This window comes from Schistocerca serialis, chromosome 8, assembly GCF_023864345.2.
Source record: "Schistocerca serialis cubense isolate TAMUIC-IGC-003099 chromosome 8, iqSchSeri2.2, whole genome shotgun sequence".
NCBI classification, from domain to species: Eukaryota; Metazoa; Arthropoda; class Insecta; order Orthoptera; family Acrididae; genus Schistocerca; species Schistocerca serialis.
The window spans coordinates 334020352-334047196 of NC_064645.1; the positions used below are offsets into that span (position 1 = coordinate 334020352).

At 42.3% G+C, this 26845-nt stretch overlaps 1 protein-coding gene across 2 annotated transcripts in view; it reads left to right on the forward strand.

Moving 5' to 3' along the window:
• LOC126416314 (protein borderless) overlaps positions 1-26845 on the forward strand; it is a 461225-nt gene that overhangs the window by 168999 nt on the left and 265381 nt on the right. Inside the window, exon 2 of one of the 2 annotated variants that reach the window (XM_050083976.1) lies at positions 14169-14245. In XM_050083976.1, coding sequence (XP_049939933.1) covers positions 14182-14245 — 64 coding nt within the window. In that variant the 5' untranslated portion in view covers positions 14169-14181. Of the gene's footprint in view, positions 1-14107; positions 14246-26845 lie in introns of those variants that run through there. The other variant, XM_050083975.1, reaches the window with a different exon arrangement.

Here is a 26845-nt window from a genome sequence, read left to right on the forward strand (position 1 = left end):
TGGCAGGCATATTACATGACCACCGCTGAACTCCAGAACGTGTCATTAAAAAGTGAAATAAGTACGAAAAGAGTAGATCAAGGAAAAAGTAACATCTAATGATTATTATATCTTATTGGGTAATTAAAATGTGGAACTAGTTATTTCGCAATACATTAATATTTTAACATGGTTTAAAAAGAGTCTTGATCGAAATAAAATACACTCCTGGAAATGGAAAAAAGAACACATTGACACCGGTGTGTCAGACCCACCATACTTGCTCCGGACACTGCGAGAGGGCTGTACAAGCAATGATCACACGCACGACACAGCGGACACACCAGGAACCGCGGTGTTGGCCGTCGAATGGCGCTAGCTGCGCAGCATTTGTGCACCGCCGCCGTCAGTGTCAGCCAGTTTGCCGTGACATACGGAGCTCCATCGCAGTCTTTAACAGTGGTAGCATTCCGCGACAGCGTGGACGTGAACCGTATGTGCAGTTGACGGACTTTGAGCGAGGGCGTATAGTGGGCATGCGGGAGGCCGGGTGGACGTACCGCCGAATTGCTCAACACGTGGGGCGTGAGGTCTCCACAGTACATCGATGTTGTCGCCAGTGGTCGGCGGAAGGTGCACGTGCCCGTCGACCTGGGACCGGACCGCAGCGACGCACGGATGCACGCCAAGACCGTAGGATCCTACGCAGTGCCGTAGGGGACCGCACCGCCACTTCCCAGCAAATTAGGGACACTGTTGCTCCTGGGGTATCGGCGAGGAATATTCGCAACCGTCTCCATGAAGCTGGGCTACGGTCCCGCACACCGTTAGGCCGTCTTCCGCTCACGCCCCAACATCGTGCAGCCCGCCTCCAGTGGTGTCGCGACAGGCGTGAATGGAGGGACGAATGGAGACGTGTCGTTTTCAGCGATGAGAGTCGCTTCTGCCTTGGTGCCAATGATGGTCGTATGCGTGTTTGGCGCCGTGCAGGTGAGCGCCACAATCAGGACTGCATACGACCGAGGCACACAGGGCCAACACCCGGCATCATGGTGTGGGGAGCGATCTCCTACACTGGCCGTACACCACTGGTGATCGTCGAGGGGACACTGAATAGTGCACGGTACATCCAAACCGTCATCGAACCCATCGTTCTACCATTCCTAGACCGGCAAGGGAACTTGCTGTTCCAACAGGACAACGCACGTCCGCATGTTTCCCGTGCCACCCAACGTGCTCTGGAAGGTGTAAGTCAACTACCCTGGCCAGCAAGATCTCCGGATCTGTCCCCCATTGAGCATGTTTGGGACTGGATGAAGCGTCGTCTCACGCGGTCTGCACGTCCAGCACGAACGCTGGTCCAACTGAGGCGCCAGGTGGAAATGGCATAGCAAGCCGTTCCACAGGACTACATCCAGCATCTCTACGATCGTCTCCATGGGAGAATAGCAGCCTGCATTGCTGCGAAAGGTGGATATACACTGTACTAGTGCCGACATTGTGCATGCTCTGTTGCCTGTGTCTATGTGCCTGTGGTTCTGTCAGTGTGATCATGTGATGTATCTGACCCCAGGAATGTGTCAATAAAGTTTCCCCTTCCTGGGACAATGAATTCACGGTGTTCTTATTTCAATTTCCAGGAGTGTATTTATTTGCAATGGGAACGGGTTTCGCTCACAGAGTGACCTCATTCAGACCGTTTATACTAGAATGTAAATAAAGACTGGATTTAGAAAGAAATCTGACAAAGGGATTAATACATAATATAAAATCAAAATTGGAAGAAGAAACTATACACATGATAGTAGACGGTGGCTGTTTGTGTTTTACATTTATGACTGCGTATGGGTCCGCGATGTTTTGTGTCGTAGTACTTCCGTACACCTGATACTATGTACGCCTATTTTACTTGTTCGTCACTTAGTCACATTCATCTACGGAATCTGAGATATGTTGCTACGGTTGTCCTGTTTGCATACCAGTGTTCTATAGTAGCTAGTCGCTACCCAGCTTCGAGATCTTCATCCGCTGAAACGTACGTGTCGACATTTCCACGCCACCTCCATGGTTAACGGCGTCACTTAAGCAGTAATTTCACTGACACCACGATCTACGAGCAGTCTACAATATCTCACATGATCTTCTACATGCTTGCCTACGTGCCAGTACGTTTTTAACACACAATCGCTGTCGCAGCTCTAAAATCGTTTTCCGCTAGATTGCGCACATCGAAACGTCCACGCCATCCCCCTGTATACCATTGGCGCGAACTAAGCTCTGTCTTTGCTGGCATATGACTATGTGTTTTCGACAAATCCCCGCAAATGGCTATCGATTTTCTATATTTATTACCACATATTGATGAATACTTGTCCATAGCAAGTGTTTTATACAATGTAATGTAACTACGAGTATTTCTTCATTTGTTATTGACTTTTGTGAAAATCAATCGATGGAAAATCCAGGATGGAATGTAACAATATTATGAGAAGGATTGTTTCTACTCTCCATGTAGCGGAGATGCTGAATCGCAGATAGGCGCAACAAAAAGGCTGTCACACAATAAGCTTTCAGCCAACAAGACCTTTGTCAAAAATAGCTGAAGCCACTCAGCTGCTAGATACTGCAGTCATATGTGTGTGAGTTGCGGTTGCGTGGGTGCGTGTGCCTGTGTGTGTGTGTGTGTGTGTGTGTGTGTGTGTGTGTGTGTGTGTGCGTGTGTGTGTGAGTGATCTATTTTTGACAAAGGCCTTGTTGGCTGAAAGCTTATTGTGTGACAGTCTTTTTGTTGCACCTATGTGCGATTCAACGTCTCCGTGGTATAGAGAGTAGCAACTATCCTTTTCATAATATTGTTATTTAATGAAATAATAAGCAACCAGTTGCACAAAAGAAATTAAATTTCTGTACCGGTTTCGGGCACTTAGTGCCTTTCTTCAGAATATCCAGTCACAAGTCCCAGCCCCATTAAGCGCATCATGGGCCTGGAACTTGTGATTGGACCTTATGAAGAAGGGCACTATGTGCCCAAAACCGGTAAGGGAATTACATTTCTTTTATGTGGCTGATTGCTTATTACTTCATTAAATACGACTACAGTTGCTGAAGATGGATAAAATACTGAAAATACCTCGCTGTGATATTTGTTTATGTCCTGCACTGCTGATATAATGTTGTATGCAGTGGTTGGATTATCGTGTTTTTGAGCAACAACACCGTTGCTATCCTCAGCAATTTATGTTTGTGGTGCAACAACACCTGCCCCCGTGTACCATTATAGAGAATATTTTCTTCTTTTAATTTTGGTTGTATATCATGTATTTCATACGATAGTTTCCAGAAAGTACGTTCTGATCGGTCGCGAAGTGGAAACCACAGTGAAAATCAGAAAAGTTTTTCTTCTCTACATAGTCGCCGCTCCAACTTCGAGTGTTGTCGTAGTTTTGTAACAACTTTCCTATATACTCGTCGTAGAAAGCAACCGCCTGTGCTTTCGGCCAGCTGTCTGCACTGTTGTGCAGCTCGTTGTCTGTGGAAAAATTTTGTCTTCATAGCCAGCGGTTCTCGTGAGCAGAGATGAGACTCAGGGGAAGCCAATTACGGAGTGTATTGTGGGCGATCAATCGCTTCTCATCGGAAACGCTGCAGGAGCTTATTCATTGCCCCTGCAGTGTGCGGCCGAGAATTGGCATGAAGAAGAAACTGCTCGACAGTTGTGTTATGTGGGCTGCATGACACAGGCGAAATCTCTAACCAGGCCCTCATACTTGGCGGGAGACGCTATTCCCTACGCACCTTTACATACGTACTCACTGTTTACTCATAACTGAAAAGAGCGACGCGACACGATCGACGGGCATACTAGAGACACTGCACATCTGTGCACAGCTTTACCGGATTTTTCCAGTGGTTTCTATTTCGCGACCGATCGGAACTTGTTTTCTGGACAGCTCTCGTATGTTACTGCCATTATCAGACTTCCCTCTAGGTCCATTATGTATTTCCACTTCAGTATAAATGGTCTGAACTTGGTCACATTCCGACCGTAACAAGTTACCATTGAAAATAAATATTTTATTGCAGTTAAGACTGTTATTGATCCATTTTAAATTAAGTTAGCTAGACCACGGATTTTCTCCAAAAGAAATGTTCTCAAATATTGTTGAAATAATAACCAACTATTTCACATGAACGGATTCTCTATATACCACCCATTCATTCCTCCGATTGACAATATCTTGCTAATTTGTATGTTTACTTTGTATGCTTAATCTCTTAAAAGACATAAGAGAGTAGAGCTGTTGCACTGTCTCTCACTCGCTTTGGGAAAGTGCTACAGCGTGAAGTAAACCATTTTTTTGCTTCTGTATTGACGTTACTAGAACTACATTGGGAAAAAACACGCAGTCGTCTGTAACGTATCCACGGAGTGCCGTTCATGATTGGTTGTCAAAGAAGTAGCACAGCTTTCTGCACATTTTTGGAAACATACGTTTAATGCGTAAGGTGCAGGTTGTAATAAATATGACGAGGAAAATTTCCAACAGGAAAAAATTTAGCTCCATTATACATATAAGAACCTAATTCCTTCAAGCGATAGAGTAACGGACCATGGTTCTCGACTCAGAATTTTTCACACCGTAAAATTTAAAGACACAGAGTTAGTACATGTGAGGGGATAATATTTAATAGGGAACCGTCAACTTGCCGTGAAATGCACAGAGAAGACGATGTTGGGTGTACTGGTGGGTGCCAAAGACTACCATACCACAAACGACGTCTGCGAGTATTGGCACTAAAGAACCATTATCCAGAGTTCACATGCGTCTACATCCATACTCTGCAAACCATTGTGAATGGTACTTTGCATTGTACCAGTTACTAGGGCTTCTACCAGTTACAGTCACCAATCGAGCACGAGAAGAGTTACTGCTTAATTGTCTGTGTAAGTGCTGTAATTAGTCTGATCTCGAGGTCGTGATTCTTACGGTAGAGATATGTAGAGGGACGTAGTATATTCAGAGATTCACCACTTAAACCACTTCAGGCTGGTCCTTTAAAGTTTGTAAGTAGGCTTTCTCAATATAGTGTGCGTCTATCTTCAAGCGTCCGACAGTTCAGTTTTCCCAGTATTTCTGTGACACTCTCCCACGGATCAAGCAAACCTGTATTCGATAATTTTTATTTGGCTAGAGCCACAATCACGGTAAATTATTTGAATGACTCTGCCGCCAATTGGCCGTAATAATTTTTATTTCACTGTCATGTAATCCAGATACATAAGAAACTGAAATAAAACATAGAAGTATAAATCACAGTAGTAATAACATGGCGACCACGAAAAGTAGTGTATAAGTACATTGATTCTGTACCTTATTTATATGTCGGAAAACATCAGACTGGTATGAAATTCAAGTCCTTATCGATAAAGCATATCTAGTGATATAGATCAGATCTGTCATTAGTAGACGTGAGAACATACGTAACGCGCCAAATATATGGTAAACTATCGTTTCTGTACCCTACAGCACAGCTATTATATGAAACTGAAAGAAAGGTATCATACACACTGTTGTTGTGTTTGAACAAAATCGGTCATGAACATGGATGAAACTATCTTCCAAAGATCGGCTGAGAAACATCACAGTTTGCACAATGCAATCTGTGGCCTTTTACGGAACAAGGTAGCTGAACTGCTTGTTTTCCATGATAATTACATTGTCTTTGCAGACATTGGTACATCATAGTGTTTACAGTACATGATATGAAGATCCGTTATTACAGGTCACATGTAAACGTCGTGAGGTGTCTTACCGTAATACTTTTGTAACAAACATGGAATTGCTATCTTGTAATACAATAAATTATGAAAAACAATAGTCGACTATATAGGCGAGTAGTAATATGTATCGTTAACAGATTGCAACAACAGTATGCAAATGCTCCGAAAATTCCCTTATACCAGCACAATCAACCAAGAAAGCCGCAACGCAATGGTGACGAAATGGTCAGGAGGGGGAAGGAACGTATATGGAGCTGTGGAACCAACAGAACATGTGACATTATTCAACTGGTTACGTGTGACATTGGTGTGGTTGGCAAGGCGAGGGAAAGTGAGGTAAGGGGTAGTGTGAAGAAGTGAGTAGCCAAGGGGTGGGGATGCGGAGAAACCAAAATTCGTAAGGACTATCGTTTCGTCTATACCCATTTCAATTATTCAGACACAATAGCAAGGCGCACACTATTTTTTTAGTTAGCAGTTTTATACAACAGCTGTACTGTAGGGTCCAGAAATGAAAGCGTGTAACATATTTAGGTGTTTTAGATACATGCTCACTTTTACTAACGACAGATCTGGCCTGTATGACCAGACATGCTTGTTTGACAAGGACGTTTATTTCATACCACGAAGCCATAGATCCAAGTTGTCAACAAGGCACTGTACAAGCTGTTGGTGGCTCCACGGTTGTGTGGACTGTCCCCTGGTCCAGCTGCGTCGATCATTGACTGAAAATGGCTATATTCAGCTACTTGAAGACCATTTGCAGCTATTTATGGACTTCATGCTCCAAAAAAGAGAGATGGAATTTTTATCAATGACAACGTGCCATGTCACCTGGCCACAACTGTTCGCGATTGGTTTAAAGAACATTCTTGACAGTTTATGCGAATGATTTGGCCAATCAGATCGCCCAGCAAGAATCCCATCGAACATTTATGGAACATAATAGAGAGGTTAGTTTGTGCACAAAACCCTGTACCCGCAGCACTTTCGCAATTATGGACGGCTATAGAGGCAACATGGCTCAATATTTCTGCAGGGGCTCCCAGCGATTTGTTGAGTCTATGACACGTCTAGCTGCTGCAATACGTCAGGCAAAAGGAGGTGCGACACGATATTACACGATATTAGGATGTATCCCACGAGTTTTGTCATCTCAGTATATAGTCTTTCATTTTTACTTGGCTTCCCCTTACACTTGAAAAAAATTTCCAATATCCTTCTTCAAGTCGTAAATATCTCTGCAACATCTCATGGAGCGACAGACGTACATGTACTCGTACGTATGTGCGTACAAGCGGAGGTCAAATGGAAACCAGACACCAGCCACAACAGGAGCACGGGATAGTACCATACAAAAGTAATCACCACGTGCGTTGAGACATTTATCCCACTGCGAGACAACACGACCAATTTTTGTTCAGTGGAAGGCTGTCAGCCGCTGACGGATCCACAACAGCACCCACTCTTGCACCTCCTCGTCCGACAGGATCCAGAATTCATATATGTCTTCCTTTAGGTCACCAAAGATGCGAAAATCCCACGGTGAAAGATCCGGGCTGCATCTGCATCTACATCTACATCTACATGGATACTCTGCAAATCACATTTAAGTGCCTGGCAGCGGGTTGATCTAACCACCTTCACAATACTCCATTATTCCAATATCGTATAGCGCGCGGGAAGAATGGACACCTATATCTTTCCGTACGAGCTCTGATTTCCCTTATTTTATCTTTGTGATCGTTCCTCCCTATGTAAGTCGACGTCAATAAAATATTTTCTCATTCGGAGGAGAAAGCTGGTGATTGGAATTTCATGAGAAGATTCCGTCGCAACGAAATACGCCTTTCTTTTAATAATGTCCATCCCAAATCCTGTATCATTTCTGTGGCACTATCTCCCATATTTCGCGATAATACAAAACATGCTGCCTTTCTTTGAACTTTTTCAATGTACCCAGTCAGTCCTACCTGTTAAGGATCCCACACCGCGCAACAGTATTCTAAAAGAGGACGGACAAGCGTTGTGTAGGCAGTCACCTTCGTAGGTCTGTTACATTTTCTAAGTGTCCTGACAGTAAAGCGCAGTCTTTGGTTAGCCTTCCCCACAACATTTCTATGTGTTCCTTCCAATTTTAATTGTTCGTAATTGTCGTACCTAGGTATTTAGCTGAATTTACGGCTTTTAGAATAGACTGATATATCGTGTAACCGAAGTTTAAAGAATTCCTTTTAGCACTCATCTGGATGACGTCACACTTTTTGTTATTTAAGGTCAATGCCACTTTTCGTACCATTCCGATATTTCTTCTAAATCGTTTTGCAATTTGTTTTGATCTTCTGATGACTTTACTAGTCGATAAACGACAGCGTCATCTGCAAACAACCGAAGACGGCTGCTCAGATTGTCTCCAAATCGTTTGTATAGATAAGGAACAGCTAAGGGCCTATAACACTACCTTGGGGAACGCTGGAAATCACTTCCGTATTACTCGATGACTTTCCTTCAATTACAATGAACTGTGACCTCTCTGAAAAGGAAATCACAGATTCAGTCACATAACTGAGACGATATTCCATAAGCACGCAATTTCACTACGAGCCGCTTGTATGGTACAGTGTCAAAAGCCTATCGGAAATCCATAAATACGGAATCGATCTGAAATCCCTTGTCAATAGCACTCAGCACTTCCTGTGAATAAAGAACTAGTTGTGTTTCACAAGAACGATGTTTTCTAAACCCATGTTGACTGCATGTCAATAGAAAGTTTTTTTCGAGGTAGTTCATTATGTTCGAACACAATATATGTTCTAAAACCTGCTGCATATCGACGTTAATGATATGGGCCTGTAATTTAGTGGATTACTCCTACCTTTCTTGAATATTGGTGTGACCTGTGCAACTTTCCAGTCTTTGGGTACGGATCTTTTCTCGAGCGAACGGTTGTATATGATTGTTAAGCATGGAGCTAATGCATCAGCATACTCCGAAAGGAACCTAATTGGTATACAGTCTGGACCAGAAGACTTGCTTTTATTAAGTGATTTGAGTTGCTTCACTACTCCGAGGATATTTATTTCTACGTTACTCATGTTGGCAGCTGTTCTCGATTCGAATTCTGGAATCTTTACTTCGTCTTATTTTTTGAAGGCATTTCGGAAGGCTGTGTTTAGTAACTCTGCTTTGGCAGCACTGTCTTCGATAGTATCTCCATTGCCATCGCGCAGAGAAGGCATTGATTGTTTCTTGCCGCTAACATACTTCACATACGACCAGAATCGCTTTGAATTTTCTGCCAGGTTTCGAGACAAAGTTTCATTGTGGAAACAGTTATGGGCGTCTCGCATTGAAGTCTGCGCTAAATTTCGAGCTACTGTAAAAGATCGCCAATCTTGGGGAGTTTGCCTGTGTTTAAATTTGGCATATTTGTTTCGTTGTTTCTGCAACAGTGTTCTAACCCGTTTTGTGTACCAAGGAGGATCAGCTCTGTCGTTTGTTAATTTACTTGGTATAAATCTCTCAATTGCTGCCGATACTATTTCTTTAAATTTAAGCCACATCTGGTCTACACTTATATTATTAATTTGGAATGAATGGAGATTGACATCCAGGAAGGCGTCAAGTGAATTTTTATCTGCTTTTTTGAATAGGTATAATTTTTGATTATTTTTCGAGGATTTGGGGATTGCAATATTCAATCTTGCTACGACAGCCCTGTGTTCATTAATCCCTGAATCGGATTTGCTGCTCGTTATTAACTCAGGATTATTTGTTGCTAAGAGGTCAGTGTGTTTTCACAACCGTTTACTATTCGTGTGGGCTCATGAACTAATTGCTCTAGATAATTTTCAGAGAATGCGTTTAGCACAATTTCGGATGATATTTTATTCGTACCTCCGGAATTAAACGTGTATTTTCGCCAACACATCGAGGGTAAATTAAAGTCACCACTAACTATTATCGTATGATTCGGATATGTGTTTGAAATCAAACTCAAGTTTTCTTTGAACGTTTCAGCAACTGTATCATCTGAATTGGGAGCTTTCAGTGCCTATAACAATTTGAGCATCAGTACTTTCTATTAGCGCTTGGAGCTCTGGTACTTTCCCAACACAGCTACGACAATTTACAACTGTTATACGAATGGTTCCTGTGTCTATGTTCTTCCTCTGTTCAGCCTGCACCCTCTGTGACCAAAGCCCTTCTTGTGTTTTCCCATCTAACCTAAAAAACCGCCCAGTCCACGGCGCACAGCCCCTGCTACCCGTGTAGCCGCCTCCTGCGTAAAATGGACACCTGTCCTATCAGCGGAACCCGAAACCCAACCACCCTTTGGCGCAAGTCGAGGAATCTGCAGCCTACACGGTCGCAGAACCGTCTGAGCCTCTGATTCAGACCCTCCACTTGGCTCTGTACCAGAGGTCCACAATTGGTCCTGTCTACTATGCTGCAAATGGTCAGCTCTGCTTTCATCTTGTAAGCAAGACTGGCAGCCCTTAACACTTCTGTTAGCCGCTCGAAACCAGAGAGAATCTCTTCTGATCCAAAGTGACACACATCATTGGTAACGACGTGAGCCACCACCTGCCGTTGGCTGCACCCTGTGCTCTTCATTGCATCCGGGACGACCCTTTCCACATCTCGAATGACTCCACCCGGTGTGCACACGGAGTGCACATTGGTTTTCTTCCCTTCTTGTCAGCCAAGTCCCTAAGGTGCCCCATAATGTGCCTAACGTTGGAGCTCCCAACTACAAATAATCCCACCCTCTGTGATTGCCAGGATCTTGCAGGCTGAGTGGTCTCCTCTGAAACAGGACAGGCGACAGCATCTGGCTCAGCGACAGTGTCAGCCACAGACAGCACTTGGAACCTGTTTGTCAGACAAACTAGGGAGGCTTTATGTGCGGCCGCCTGGGAAGTCTTTCGCCACCTGCTTCGCCCCAGGGCGACCTCCCACTTGACCACAGATGAGGGGTCAGCCTCATTGCGAGCAATAACTGGGTTGGCCACCGGTGAGGACTGATGGTAGGTGTCTGACGCGCTGGACGGCCGTTGGATCCCCACGGCCGGCCCATAACAGTGGTGCCCATCCACTGCAGCCTCAAGCTGTGTAACCTAAGCCATCACAGCCTGAAGCTGAGAGCGAAGTGTCACCAACTCTGCTCGCATCCGCACACAACAATCGCAGTCCCTGTCCATAGTAAAGATCGTGGAAAACTAAACTATGCAGATAAACGTACTACCAGCACGTGCTGCACAACTCTACTGTAGAACCTGACGAAAACTCACGAACTGTGTCTAGTAATACGCAGATATTATAAAACCTAACTACCGAAGCACTCAGGTGAAACTAAATAATTTGACCCTGATTTGGAACTTGAAATATGTTACAAAATCGGTTTACTTCCTGATGCAAACGTAAACGCGAGACTGTAGCTACTAGATGTTAAATTTACACGCAGAAACTCAAGAAACTAAACTATTGAAGCACGGAGATGACATAATAAAATTCACTCCTGGTTAGGAACTCGCAAAAGATAAATGCGGTTACTTATCTGTTGCTGCGTCTGTCGCGGTCGGCTACTGGAGGATGTCGCTATGTTTCCCAATCAAGTCGATGAAGGGTAGTCTCCATGGAGAAGTAGATATCCTCGGAGTAGTAAAGCAATTCGAATCACGTAATAAAGGCAACTCTTCTGGTCCAGACTATATACCAATTAGGTTGTTTTCAGAGTATGCTCACGCAGTAGTTCCATATTTAATAATGATATACAACCGTTCGCTCGACGAAAGGTTCGCACCCAAAGACTGGAAAATTGCACAGGTAATACCAGTATTCAAGAAAGGTGTTAGAAATAATCAACTAAATTACATGCCTATGTCATTAATGTCGATACGCAGCAGGATTTTGGAACATATATTGTGCTCGAACGTTATGAATTACCTCGAAGAGAACGGTCTATTGGCACACAGTCAAAAAGGATTTAGAAAACATCGTTCTTGTGGAACAAAACTAGCTTTTTACTCACACGAATTGTTGAGTGGTATTGATGAGATATTACAAATTGATTCCGTATTTCTAGATATCCAAAAGGCTTTCAACACTGTTCCACGCAAGAGGCTTGTAGTGAAATTGCGTGCTTATGGTTTATCGTCTCAGTCAGGTGACTGGATTTTTGATTTCCTGTCAGAGAAGTCACAGTTCGTAGTATTTGACAGGAAGTCATCGAGTGAAACGGAAGTAATTTCTGGCCCTTCCCCAAGGTAGAGTTATGGGCCTTCTGATCTTCCTTATCAATAGAAATGATTTAGGAGACAATCCGAGCAACTGTCTTAGGTTTTTTGCAGATGACGCTGCCGTTTATCGTCTAGTAAACTCATCTGTAGATCAACACAAACTGTAAAATGATTTAGAAAGGATATCTGTATGGTAAAAAATTGGCAGTTGACCCTAAATAATGAAACCTGTGAGGTCATTTACATGAGTGCTAAAAGAAATCTATTAAACTTCGGTTACACGATATTTCAGTGTAATCTATAGGTCGTAAATCCAACTAAATACCCAGTAATTACAGTTACGAAAAATTTAAATTGGGAAGAGTACATAGAAGACGTTGTGGGGAAGGCAAACCAAAGACTGCGTGTTATTGGCAGAACACTCAGAAAATGTAACAGAGCTACTAAAGGGACTGCCTACACTACGCTTGTCCGTTCTCTTTTGGAGTACTGCTGCTCAGTGTGGGATCCTTACCAGAGAGGATTAATGGAGCACATGGAGAAAGTTCAAAGAAGAGCAGCACGTTTTGCGTTATAGCGAAATAGGGGAGAGAGTGTCACGGACATGATACAGGGTTTGGGATGGACACCATTAAAACAATGTCGTTTTTCGTTGAGCGGAATCTTCTCACGAAATTTCAATCACCAACTTTCACAGTCAATAAATATTTTATTGATGTCGAGCTACGTAGGGAGAAACGATCATCACAGTAAAATAATGGAAATCAGAAATCGCACGGAAATATGTATGTGTTGGTTTTCTCCGCGCATTGTTCGAGAGTGGAATAAAAGAGAATTGTTGTAAAGGTGGTTCGATGAACCCTCTACCAGGCAAATAAGTGTGATTTGCAGAGTATCTATGTAGATGTAGAACTTAAGGAAGATGTATTTGTGTGTCTAGGAATGTTAAATACTAATGCTCAGCACGTAAATTCATAAATGAAGCAGGTTGGCAACCCTATGTCTGCTTGTGACGTACCTAATTTCAATACTAGAACAGAAAGCGATTTGCAACGTCCTCTAGTAAAACACATTTCGGCACAAAAACGAGTGAAATACACCACCTCAAAAATTTTTGTCAATTCGTCAATATAAACAAAAAGCTTTACATTTTGCAGAAGTGATTTCAAATGCGTATTACAACAGTTTTTTCTCTACAGCTTTTTCCGTAATACAGAGGGTTACTTGAATAGATATAAATAATCAAATAAGGACCTGTAATAATTTACATAACTGGAGTTTCGTAGCTTTTGTACATTTAAAGAAAGTCACGTTGAAAAAAATTGATGACTAACACGATGAATTACCTTCTTTTACATTAGTTTCGATTTCGATCTTAAGCAATCATGCCCACACATAAAAACCACCGCCTTAACACTCGTAGCCGTAAAAAATTGTGACGTCGTGAAAAATGATGATGTCTATATGATGGATGTCTCTACGTCATGGATTTCTATCTTTGACTATAAATCTATGACATAATATCAAGTAGTGTTTAATTACAAATTTTAGCAGATTGCACCTTATTTTAACAAAACTGACACGGAGTAGTCATTTAGGACATCATGACTATTTATGCACAGGGTGACTGAAGATGGTAGTTAATGGCCGCAGCCGGTATCAAAACAAAGTGATTCATGTTCACATTTTCAATGTGACTCTTCCCTGACCTATAAATGGACAATAACTACAAACATTTTTAAAATTTGTGTGTTCTGTATAAATGTTCCGCATAAAAACACGTTCCGGGAATATAATCCACACTGTATGTAACAACCTACCTAACTATTAGACGAGTCGAAAACTAGACATGTGTGCAGTATTAGCTTACTCATGTATCTTGCACGAAAACTAAGAGATAGTGCATACTGTATGCCTTAAATATTTACCAAGTCACGAGCTTATGAAACAGAGAGAAATTTTCGTGCGTAAGTGTTTGTAAGGGCGGCGTCAGCGACTCAGTACGAGCAAGCGATAACCTTTCAGCCTTGGCTCTGAGGCGAAACCTCTTTCAAAGAGCTTACTCAAGCTTGGTATTCATCTCGCTTCTTTTCCGTCAGTGCTGCCGCAGCCTGACTTTTCCGAGGGTGAATCCAGTGATTCATGCAAATCTTCTTCTGCTGCAGGTGGGGCGGAGACATGGCGGCCGTGTGGAGCAGCGCGACGGTTCTCCTGATTGCTGCCACCTGCGCCACTTGTGCCGGTGAGTTCTCTTCTAACAGCATCTGTTTTGCAGTATTCGCCATCTAACGCTAGTAAACGTTAAACGTATATCTCCGTCAACAGCCATTGTTTGTGAGTGGTGCGTGCTGTACATTATATAAGGGTAAATATTTTCAGTATTTACTTTCATAATAATCGCTGCTAATTACTATATACTTAAACTTCTATCCGTGTCGAGTGGCCGCGCGGTTTTAGGCGCCATGCCAGGGATTGCGCGGCCCCACCCGGCGGAGGTTCGAGTACTCCCGCGGACATGGGTGTGTGTGTGTGTTGTTCTTAGTGTCAGTTAGTGTAAGTAGTGTGTAATTCTAGGGACCGATGACCTCAGCAGTTAGGTCCCTTAGGAATTCGTACACATTTGAGCGTTTGAACTTAAACTTTTCTAATGTGACGAGTTTGAATACATTCCCCCCTCGTCAAGACTTAATAAGAGAATAACCATCATTTTAATTGGTAAACATTGAGATCTTAACGATAGTGTTGTCATTAAATGTATTGAACTCCTTAATCACCATCACCATATCATCTACCATCATTTTCATCTCAGTCTACCCCATCATCACTAACATCTCCTCCATAATTACTGTCATCATCACCATTAACCCTTCTATCTTCACCATCATCTTTTCCATCATCAGCATCATTCCTCCATTACCTCCTCCACCATCTCCACTAATAAAAACATCATCATCATCTCCATCATCTTTACCATTTCGTAACCACAAGCACCACCACCACCATCTTGATCATATCCTTCTTCACCATTCTCCATCATTTCAATCATGAACATTTTCCTTCCCCTTTATTTCCTACGCCTTTTGGTCATTTGTATCCATGTCTTCTCACAATCCTCTTCTTTTTCGTTCACCTTCACACCTTCTAGTTTTCTTCTCCTCATCCTCGCTGTCATCCTCTTTAAACCTTCTCCTACATCTCCTTCTCCTCCTCCTCCTCCTCCTCCTTGCCAAATCCTCTTTCATGTTCTTTATCCTCCTCCTCCTCTTCTTCCTCTTTCCCTTTAAGCAATTTTCTTCTTCCTCTTTCACTTTGGTCTTACTCTTGGTAGTTAGCATGCTAATACACCAGTTGTCATCCCTGAGCCTGCACGGAAAGCATCTTCTAATATTTTAATATACCCTTTGCCTTCTTCATATTTGTCTTGTAAGGGGCATCAAAACGGCCACAATCATCAGAGTCGACAGCAAACCAGTCCCAGTAACCGCACTTCAGTTATACGTGTCGACGTGACGAACCGAAGATGGATATATATAGAAATTGTATGAGAATCTTGAACTAGTAATTCAGTACGTAAAAGAAGGTGATAATGTAACACACTCTTGGGGGACTCGAACGCGATAGTAGGGGAAGGAAGAGAAGAAAGAATTACGCAAGCATGTGAGCATGGTAGCAGGAATGAGAGAATAGGAAGTCTAATTGAGTTTTGCGCTAAATTTTAGCTAATAATAGCGGATACATCTTTAAAAAATCACTAGAGGTGGTGTAAGGGAGAATCCAGCTCCATTACATAATGATCAGACAGAGTTTCCGAAATCAGATTTGGGATTGCAAGGTGTACCCCAGAGCAGATATCAATTCGATTCTAATCACAATTTAGTACTGATGAAGAGCACGTCGAAGTTTAATGAATACCACAGCAGGCACATCAGTTGAGGAGGAATGTACATCTCTTAAAACGGCAATCACAGAGGTAGGACAGACAAACGTGAGTAACAGGAATGGATAACAGACGAAATACTTCAATTGATCGTCGAAAGAAGGAAGTACTAAAATATTCGGGGAGATCCAGGAACAGAGAAACGTAAGTCATTTAGGAATGAAATAAATAGGAAGTGCAGGGATGCCAAAGCGAACTGGGTGCAGGAAAACTGTGTAGAAATCGAAAAAGAAATAGCTGTCGGAAGGATTAATTCAGGATATGGAAAAGTGAAAATAACCCTAGGTAAACTAAAAGCAAGAATATCAACATTCAGAGTGCAATAGGAAATCCACTGCAATGCACAGAAGACAGAGCTGATAAGTGGAAAAAGTACACTGGAAGCCCATACGAGGGGGAGGACTTGTTTGATGACGTGAATGGGGAAATGGGTGTCGATACGGCAGAGATTGGGGACCCAGTGAAGAGTTAACGTTTAATGGACCCTTGGAAGACGTCTGACTAAATAAGGCGGAAAGGATATATAACATTCCATGGAAATTTCTGATATCGTTGGCGGAAGTAGCAGTCGACCAGCTATTCAGTTTGGTGTGTAGTATCTATGAGTCGGGAGACATACCATCGGACGTTCGCAAAAATATCATCCACACAATACCGAAGATAACAAGGGCAGCTAAGAGCGAGGAATATAGTGGAAACAGCTTAACGGCCCATGCACCCAAGGTACTGACAGGAATAATAAACAGAAAAATGAAAACTGAACCGGAGGATCTACTGGATGACGATGGAACCGGCTTTTGAAAACGTAAGAGCACCACAGAGGCAGTTTTGACGTCGTAATTGATTTTGGAAGCAAGATTTAATAAAAATCAAGACAGATTCATAGGATCTGTCAACATGGATAAAGCGATCGACAGTGTAAAGTCGTGCTTTTCGAAATTCTATGACAAAATGGAGTAAGCTATAGAGAAAGACGTGTAATAACAGGAAGAATGGATGATCAAGAAATAAGAGCCGCAAGGTAATATGAGTCCCACTCCCGCATAGACTGTTACAAGTGTCTTAAGTTACTGCCCCTCTTTTACCTTTCGAATTATGCTCAAGCTGTTATCTAGCCTGAAATAGTTAATCTACTCCGCTTATCCCAAGTAAACGACACTAATTACGCACTTAACGAGAATACCGTAGGGTAACGAGGGGGAACTTCGGCCAAGTACTCTTCTTCTCGTAGGTCTCGGGGTTGTTATACGACCAATATGCCAAGAGAATAATAAATAACTGAGACTGCAAAACTTGATATTATTTCCACATTCCGGATAAGCTCTGAAGGAAAGTGTAAGGTGCATCAAACTCTCACTGACCAGTATGGACCTGGACTGCTAATGAACGATAGTATCTTAAGACTTCTGGGTTGCTTCCACATCACTGAACCTGGGGTTAAGAAAACGTTTTTCTCTTCAGTCTGAATGATCTCACTGCTGCCGTCTCAAATCCCGATTCCGGGAATTGCGTAGGTCCTTTATCGAAGCTCACTTTGCATGTCATATAGCCTTTACGATATTTATCCATATTATTGTAGGAACCCGTTGACACTGCGGTACTTCGTTTATTTCTTTAGGGAATCAGGTTATAAACTGAAGTACGAAAAACTCCCTCTTGACTTTCTATGTGTCTTCGAGGCGAGAATGTGATGAAAATTAAGTAGCAAAATTCTCTCTAGAGAAGAGTAGTATTGGGTCTGGTTAATTTTAAAACGGAGAATTTCGACTGTAATTATTGGTGGGCCCCAAAGTGGCTGTGACCATTAGGCCAATACCTTGGTGTAAACATGGACACCAGAAGCGTAGGGATACAATCCTGGGAGAGAGTTGGCCGTTAGAACCAGTCAAGTAATGACAAAATAACATATGTGGAGGGACATCTTCAACTTTTCTAGTCCTGTCTTCTTCACTTGGGTATGGTATTACGGTATATTGTTAATTTTTATTTGTTGACCGTTTAACGGCAACTTGATGAAACACAGTTTTCTTGCCATACGCCTTTCGTCTTTAATCTCCGCAAGGCATCTTCAGTGGCCTGGAATATGTACATATTTTTGCTGTTTGATTTGCATTTTTGAACAATGTATATACAGGTTATAAACAGTTCTAATGGCTGGTTTTTCTGTGACGTAGTAATAGTTTAAATTCTACTTACGGTTTCCGTGGATGGTTTTCTACGTGTTGTATTTTAGTTCTGTTTCTGGCGCTGTTCTTCTTCTTGTAACTGCCATTTAGGTTTTTGTTTTCCACGCTTCACAGCACTAGGAACTGAACACTTGTTATATTGCTGTGTTTTGGTTTGTGTTGCCAACCGTCGGATGTTACTGTCAAAGATCGAATGTTATTGCCAACTTCAGAATGTTATTTCTTTTTTCTAGATATCTGTGATCTGACTGTGTATGCATGTGTGTGTGTGTGTGTGTGTGTGTGTGTGTGTGTGTGTGTGTGTGTGCGTGTAGCTGACCAGAAGGCGGGAGGGAGGTAGGGGAAAGTATAAGGTATTTGTCATGGTTGTTTATTCTCAATATTTTCATATCTTGTTCCATGTTTGTAGCAGGATGGTTATGATGTTTTAAGCGTTTTGCAAATGTGGAATGGTTTATTTCGTACTTCTAACACCTAATGAGTTCTTTGCATCACGTTTTACAATTCCTGTGTGTAATGCCACAACTTTGATATTCAAGTCTGCATGTTACTGATCCCAGGAATTTATCCCTCTTAGTTGTTGGTTGGATTGAGTTTGATTGGAGTGTTTGCACAGTTTTGTATATTATTTCGAAGCCCGGTTTCTTTAGTACGTTTTCCACTCTGTATGTTAATTTATGTGTGTAAGTCATAGTGCACCATCTGCTTCTTTTCTGTGTGATGATGTCATTGTGTGTGGCTGTTGAGTGTGTTTGTGCGTTTACAGCTTGTGAATTATCTTGTATTCTGGAAATGTTGTGTTTGTTTTGTATTTGTCTTTTGATTTTTTGATTGAGTCTGTGTACTACATGTGTGTCATACCCATTGTTCCTAGCTATTTTTATAACTGTACTCACCTCTTTTTCATAGTTCCTGTTGTTGAGTGGGATCCTGTTTAATCTGTATATGTCTTAATGCAGCAAGCTTCTGGTTGTGGGGATGATTCGATGTGGAATGTATTATTGTGTCTGTGGCTATTGGTTTTTTGAAGATGTTGAATACATGTTTGCCATTTTCTTTTATTATTGTTATACCAAAATAATTTATTTGGTTTTCTTTTTCTTTGTCAAGTGTGAATTTTGTGTTCTGATGTGCTTTGTTCAAATGGTTCTGAGCACTATGGGACTTAACATCTGAGGGCATCAGCCCCACAAACTTAGAACTACTTAAAACTAACTAACCTAAGGACATCACACACATCTATGCCCGAAGCAGGATTCGAACCTGCGACCGTAGCAGCAGCGAGGTTCCCGACTGAAGCGCCTAGAACCGCTCGGCAACAATGACCGGCTGTGCTTTGTTGATTTCAGAGTGAAGTTCATATCTTTTTTCATTGGGCTCATCTCCAAACAAATAACGTCATCCACATATCTGTACCACTATATGATTTTAAATCTGTCATGTGGTTGTCTTTCCAAATATCTGATTTTTCCAGATGACTTATAAAAATGTTTGCTTATGTTCCTGGTACTGGGCATCCCATGGGCAGTCCATTACTTTGCAGACAATATTCATTATCGAACTGAAAGTGGTTTTGTCCGGTTATCAGTTTGAGCAAATTTGTGACTTCGGACATTGCTTATGTAATGAGGTTGCTGTGGGATGTGAGATTTTATTCCACGATTTCTACTGTTCCAGTGAAAGGGATGGAGATATGAATGTTTTCTATATCGAATGAAATCAGTGATGCTGTGTGTGGTATCTGTATGGTTCTGTTAGGGTTCCTTTGTGTCAACAAGCAAAACTTAAAAATGTACCGTTATGTATGGAGGGTTCTCTCATTATTTGGTAGCCCTGATTTAGACTTTCCGTGATTTCCCTAATTCGCTTCAGAAAAATTCCGGAATGGTTACTTCGAAAGGACACGGCCACAGTCCTCCTCCATCCTTCCCCAATTCGAGCTTGTGCTCCGTCTCTGATGACCTCACTGACGACGGGACGCTAAACACTGATCTACACGGAGCGAGGTGGCGCAGTGGTTAGCACACTGGACTAGCATTCGCGAGGACGGCGGTTCAAACCTGCGTCCTGCCATCCTGACTTAGGTTTTCTGTGATTCCACTAAATCGCTTCAGGTGTATGCCAGGGTGGTTCTTTTGTAAGGGCACGACCGACTTCCTATCAGTTCCCTTATCCCGTGGGACCGATGACCTCGCTGTTTGGTCCCCTCCCACAATCATCCAATCACTAACCTCCTCCTACTCCTCGTCATTGTCCTCATAGCTTGCTTGTAAGACGGACGTAACTTTTTGTACGAGTGATCTTTTAACGTGCTAACAGAAAATGTTTCTTCCATGACACTTTGCTGCTTTATTTCTGGGACCAATTTTTTAAATCTGATCCGGAAGGGTCACTCAGCCTTAGTTTTGCCTGTGTTCTCACGGAGGTGAAACTCAAATAGGAGCATCCGGTAACACAACCATTATTCACTGCGAGGTCACTTGGGGCCCTGCAGGTTTATTAATCCATTATCTCTCTTTCTTTCTGGTTGATTTTTAGTGTTTTCCCTGTTTGTTTCAGTTTCGCAGTTAATGGTGGTTACAGAAGCTGGTTTCACCACATTGTGCTTCTGCTTAAGACTTCTCGTATGCATTGAACTGCACTGTAAATATGTTTCTCGTACTCTGATTGACTTATGCTTGCATCCATAATACTGTATTTGGTGACGTAGATTATGCCTCATTTGGTTTTATTTCATGTAAAACAAAGGCTGATTTGGCAACATGTTGTCCTGTAGAGTTTGGTGTATTTGTTACTGTTTACGAATATGTGTGTGAACTGCACGATTTAAATGCATATTAAGTATACCTATTGCATTTATTCTACTTCATTTCTGTTTACATCCGTTTACCGTACTTTCTCACATTTCATGAAGAACTCCGTTTTAGAAGATTTCAACAGTACTGGTATTCACTTTTATTACATCTTTTCTTGGAATGCGTATGTAATTCTGCTTTGAAGGCATTGTTTCTTGCGACTGAGTGCCATGCATTTCACATTGGCTTTCAGAATACGGATGTAGATATACACTCATCTTCATAAATTAAGGATTATGCTAATACGTGGTGAAACAACGCTCTGGTGGGCGGTTTGCTGGTTTAAATCACCTCGGGGTATGACCATGCGGTGCATTTGACCTGCGGTCGTAGCACGGTGGCGCTGGCAGCAGTCCACATACGCAGAGGTGTATTGGTGTATGTACGGTGCAGCGAGTAAGTGTGAAGACGTTTTCAGACGTGCTAATGGTTACTGTGTGCTCAAAATGGCTCAAAGAACACACATCGTTGACGTTACGAGGTGTAGAATACTAGGGCGACTGGAGGCTGGTCAAACACAGCAGGTCCTAGCACGGGATCTGTATAGAGGTAGTGGTTTGATGGTGTGACGTGGGATTATGATTGGTGCACGTACACCCCTGCATGTCTTTGACACAGGAACTGTAACAGGTCAGGTGTATTGGGACGTCATTTTGCACCAGTATGTCCACCTTTTCAGGGGTGCAGTGGGGCCCACCTTCCTCCTGATGAATGATAACGCACGCCCCCCCCTCCCCCCGCCCCGAGCTGCCATCGAGGAGGAGTACCTTGAAACATAATATACCAGGCGAATGGCGTGGCCTCCCTGTTCTCCAGACCTAAACCCCGTCGAGCACGTCTGGGATGTTCTCGGTTGACGTATCGCTGCACGTCTTCAAACCCCTACGACACTTCAGGAGCTCCGACAGGCACTGGTGCAAGAATGGTGGCTATACCCCAGCAACTGCTCAACCACCTGATCCAGAGTATGCCAACCCGTTGTGCGGCCTGTGTACGTGTGCATGGTGATCATATCCCATATTGATGTCGGGGTACATGCGCAGAAAACAGTGGCGTTTTGTAGCACATGTGCTTCGGATCGGTTTTCTCAACTTATCACCAATACCGAGGACTTAATCTGTGTCGTGTGTGTTCCCTATGTGCCTGTGCTATTAGCGTCAGTTTTGTGTAGTGCCATGTTGTGTAGTACCACATTCTGCAATTATCCTTAATTTATGAGCATGTATGCAGATGACTGTGATTTGCAGTCTTGGTGACTAGCGCATGTTTCCTCGCAAATGCTGAAACTGCGACATTAGTTACTCAAATACTTTCACGCGTTATTAACAGTTACATTTAAGTACATTTTAGTAGAAGTCAATGAAACTTTCGGTGTCCTCCATGAAATGCGAGAGTACGAATAACGGATGGGAAAAACTAAAGCAGAATTTGAGCAATATTAACGTTAATAAAACCGACCAATTGTGGATACGGATATCTGACTGGAAATGGAGGAGGAAATATCTTACGAACATATGTCCGGAAATGCATCGTTGCTGCGGTAGACGGCGCTGACTAATGACAGTTCCCCTGACCACGTGCCGCATGTTCGTTGTGTGTTGCAGGGTCTGTGATTGATGCAGCGTAGTGTAAGCTGCAGAATGGTCCGGTATTCATGTCGGGTACAAGCCGAGATGGTGTTTGTGTACGGACAAACTGATGGAAACGGTCGAGAGGCAGCACGGCTACAACAAAAAAAAATACCTTGACGGACACCAACACAACATGTCAAGCCCTTTTTGGGCGTTTGTGTGATCATGGGTCCTTTCAGACAGATGAACGTGCAGGCAGGTGGTGGACTGCGCTTGTACCAGATTTGGACTACTAGGTTCTACAGGACATTTGGACGAACCCTAGTACACGCTCCAGGCAAGGTGCATGCCAACAAGATGTAAGCCAATGTACGATAATGTGTATCCTGAATGAAACTGCATCGTATGGAGGCCAATTTGGGAACATATTGTGCTGTGGATGCGATGCGGCTCTGTACTGTTTTCCGGAACGATCTGTTTTCGTTGCACGCACACCGTGCATTTCTGGACAGTTGTTTCAAGAATCTTTTTTTCCTCCATTTCCAATCAGGAAACTGTCCCTGCAGTCTGTTTGTTTTATTAATGTTCACACTGTATTTCCAGAGCATTTAAATCGAGCAGTTCACACACTAATTCGCAAGCAATAACAAATAGACACGTTCCGCAAAATAACATACGACGAAATCACTTCTGTTTCACATTATTCAAAAAAATATGAAATCTTTCACCCCAACCATTATTACGGACAAGAGAAAAAAATGCGCAGAATACGAACTACTTATCTGAAGTGCAATTCAAAGAGAGCAACACCCACAAGAAGATAGTAATATGGAAGATCGTAATCAGGAACATAACTTCCATTTGACAACAGCCACACGTTCGAAATTGCGATATTGTGTATTCGGACTAAAAGCGAGAATTTACAGTTCACCTGCAAAGTACCAACTCAACCATAAAGAATAAACAGGAATACAGATTATTGCGCCATGTTTTCTCGAATTCGGAGTTCACTGACAGGACAACTTGCAGCGCTAGTGACTGTCTCTGTTTTCGTATCGTATCACTGGACGGTTTCGAACCCCGCCACCAAGTGCATTTTGAATAAAAATCATCAGCAATGACGTTAGAAGACTTCCAGTGTAAGAAGACAACCTCATTCAGCCTACGACATTGTCAAACAGGGCGAAAGAGTGGACAGTGGTTCAGGGCACTCCCTTGCCATTGGGGTGGGAAACTGCGCCTAAATAAGGAAGAAACAGCAATGATCAACGGCATGATGATGCAGTAGGCAACAGAAATCACTGCACTGGAGACACATAATGTGTATCTACAGAACATGTGGTTTGTAATTGAAAAAGTTACATGATTATCTCTTCATTGACAGAATATTCCGGACTAATTCCCTATCGGACCTCATGGAGGTGACCATGGGACAATGACTGAATGACCAAAGAAAGGATAACGTTCTAACAGTCGGGCGTGGAATGTCAGAAGTCTGAATGTGTTAGGGGCACTGGAAAATCTGAAAAGGGAAATGCAGAGGCTCAATCTAGATATAGTGGGGATCAGTTAAGTGAAATGCAAAGAAGACAAAGATTTCCGTTCAGATGAGTACATAGTAATATCAGCAGCAGCATAAAATGATATAACATGAGAACTGACAACAAACCAACACCGAGAACGCTAGTTCAGGCTTCCATTCCGACGTCGCAAGCCTAAAATGAGGAAACAGTAATTTATGTTAGGATATTGAACGAATAATACAGTACGTAAAGGAAGATAAAATTCCAATAGTCGATGGGAATTGGAATGCGGTTACAGGCAAAAGATTAGAAGAAAGGGTTGCAAGAGAATATGGGTTTATTGCTAAGAATAAGATAGGAGAAAGACTAATTTTCTACAATAAATTTCAGTTATTGATAGCGAATACTTTATTCAATAATCACAAGAGGACGATGTATACTTGAGAAAAGTCGGTAGATACGGGGATATTTCAGTTAGGTTACGTCATGGTCAAGCAGAGATGCCGAAACCAGATACTGGATTGTAAGACGAACTCAGGAACAGATATAGACTCGTATGACAATTTGGTAGTTATGAACACTAGGCTGAAATTTCAGACTCAGGAAGAATCAACGTTCAAAGGAGTGAGAATGAAGAGATAGCCTTGAAGTTATCGTGAGGATATAGATACTGCGATAGGGTGTAGTTCAGTAGACACTTCAGTTTAAGAGGATCGGATGTATCAGAAATGAGCAATCACAGGAGTTGGAAACAAAATCATGGATACAAAGAAAGTAGCTGTGAAGAAACCATGGATAACAGAAAAATACTTCAGATGATCTATGAAAGAAGGAAGTACTAAAATGTTCAGGGAAATTCAGGAATACAGAACTAAAAGTCACACCAGAATGAAGAAGTAGAAAGTGCAGGGAAGGTAAGGCTAAGAGGCTGCACGAAAAATGTGAAGAAATCGGAAAATAGATGGTTAGCGGAAGTACTGACACAGCAAGTAGTAAAGTGAAAACAATATTCAGTGAGATTAAAATCAAGGGTGCTAACATTGAGAGTGCAATGTGAATTCCACTGTTAAATGCAGAGGAGAGAGCGGATAGGTAGAAAGAAAGCACTGAAAGCCTCCAGAGGGAAGGAGCGATTTAGAACAGATAGTGATCCAGTATAAGAATCAGAATTTAAAATAGCTTTGGAGGACTTAATATCAAGTAAGGCTGAAGGGACAGATAACAATCCATCAGAATTTCTAAAACCATTGGTGGTAATTGTAACAAAACGGTTATTCACATTGGTGTGTAGAATGTATAAGACTGGCGATATACCATCGGACTTTCGGATAAAGTCATTCACACAATTCCGAAGATTGTAAGAGCCGACGAGAATTATCGCACAATCAGCTTAAGAACTCAAGCATCCAAGTTGCTGACAAGAATAACATATAGAATAATGAAAAGAAAATTACGTTGTGTAGGACGACGATCAATTTGGCTTTAGGAGAGGTAAATGCATCAGAGAGACAGTTCTGACGTTGCGGTTGATAATGGAAACAAACTAAAGAAAAATGAAGACGAGTTCATAGGATTTGTCGACCGGGGAAAAGCATTTGACACTGTCTTATGGTGAGATGTTCGAAATTCTGAGAAAAGAAGGGGTAGCACTGGCGAAAAAGGCATTCCTGACACAGAAGTCTACTAGTATGAAACATGGAACTTAATATAAGGAAGGAACTTCTGAGAATGTTCGTTTTTATCACAGCATTATATGGTTGTGAAACATGGACTGTGGAAAACCGGAAAAGAAGAGAATGGAAGCCTTTGAGACGTGTTACTACAGAAGAATGTTGAAAATTAGGTGGACTGATGAGATAAGGAATGTGAAGGTTTTCCTAAGGATCGGCGAGGGAAGGAATTTAAGGTAAACATTAACAAGTAGGAGTGACAGGATTGTAGGAAATCTGTTAAGACATCAGGGAATAACTTCCATAGTACTAGAGGGAGCTGTACAGAGTGAAAGGTGTAGAGAAAAACAGAGATTGGAATACATCCAGCAAATAACTGAGGATGAAATGAGCGGACTGACGCCGTTGCACGTCTAACAGTTTGGTGTTCTGCGGGTGTCCTGGAGCTGTCAACACGTAACCACGTAGTGTCAGTGTCCACCACAGACAACATCGTGTTGGGCGTCATTTTGTTCAAAGTCTGTTTCTGAGACCTCTCCAACGTATAGAAGTAGTGAGAGGCTTCGAATGTCGGGTATGACATTTACTGTTCCGGAGATGTAATTGACCTACGCAATGCACCCCCGTTTGCTTAGCAGACTAGAGACTAGATAACACGGCATCAGGTCCATTGTTGTTCCGCATTGATTTTATTTCTTTCTCTTGTCGTTGGTTACATCCTTTAGTGTCTTCCTTGATATCATTTTGTACCTTTTATTTTGAACTCTACTTTTTAAAAGCCATGGCAACTTAAATGCTTGCACGACCAAAAATAGAAGCAACGTAGTTACATTCATAATAAACATCCCCACAAGGATAAATAGTTAGTTCTCACGTCTATAAACTATAATGTAAGGATTGTCAAATGACTTACATAGCGCAGAACTAGGTTTTACGAGAATTTGTTAACAAAGAAAGGCCACTTTGCGTTTGCTGAGCATCTTAAGATTAGTGGACGCCAACCATCTATGCTTGACAATCTACAAATCTTACGCTGTGCTCAGAAAGGCAAAAAGTTAAAGCCCCTTGAAGAAATAGAAGAAGTTAAATACTCGCATACT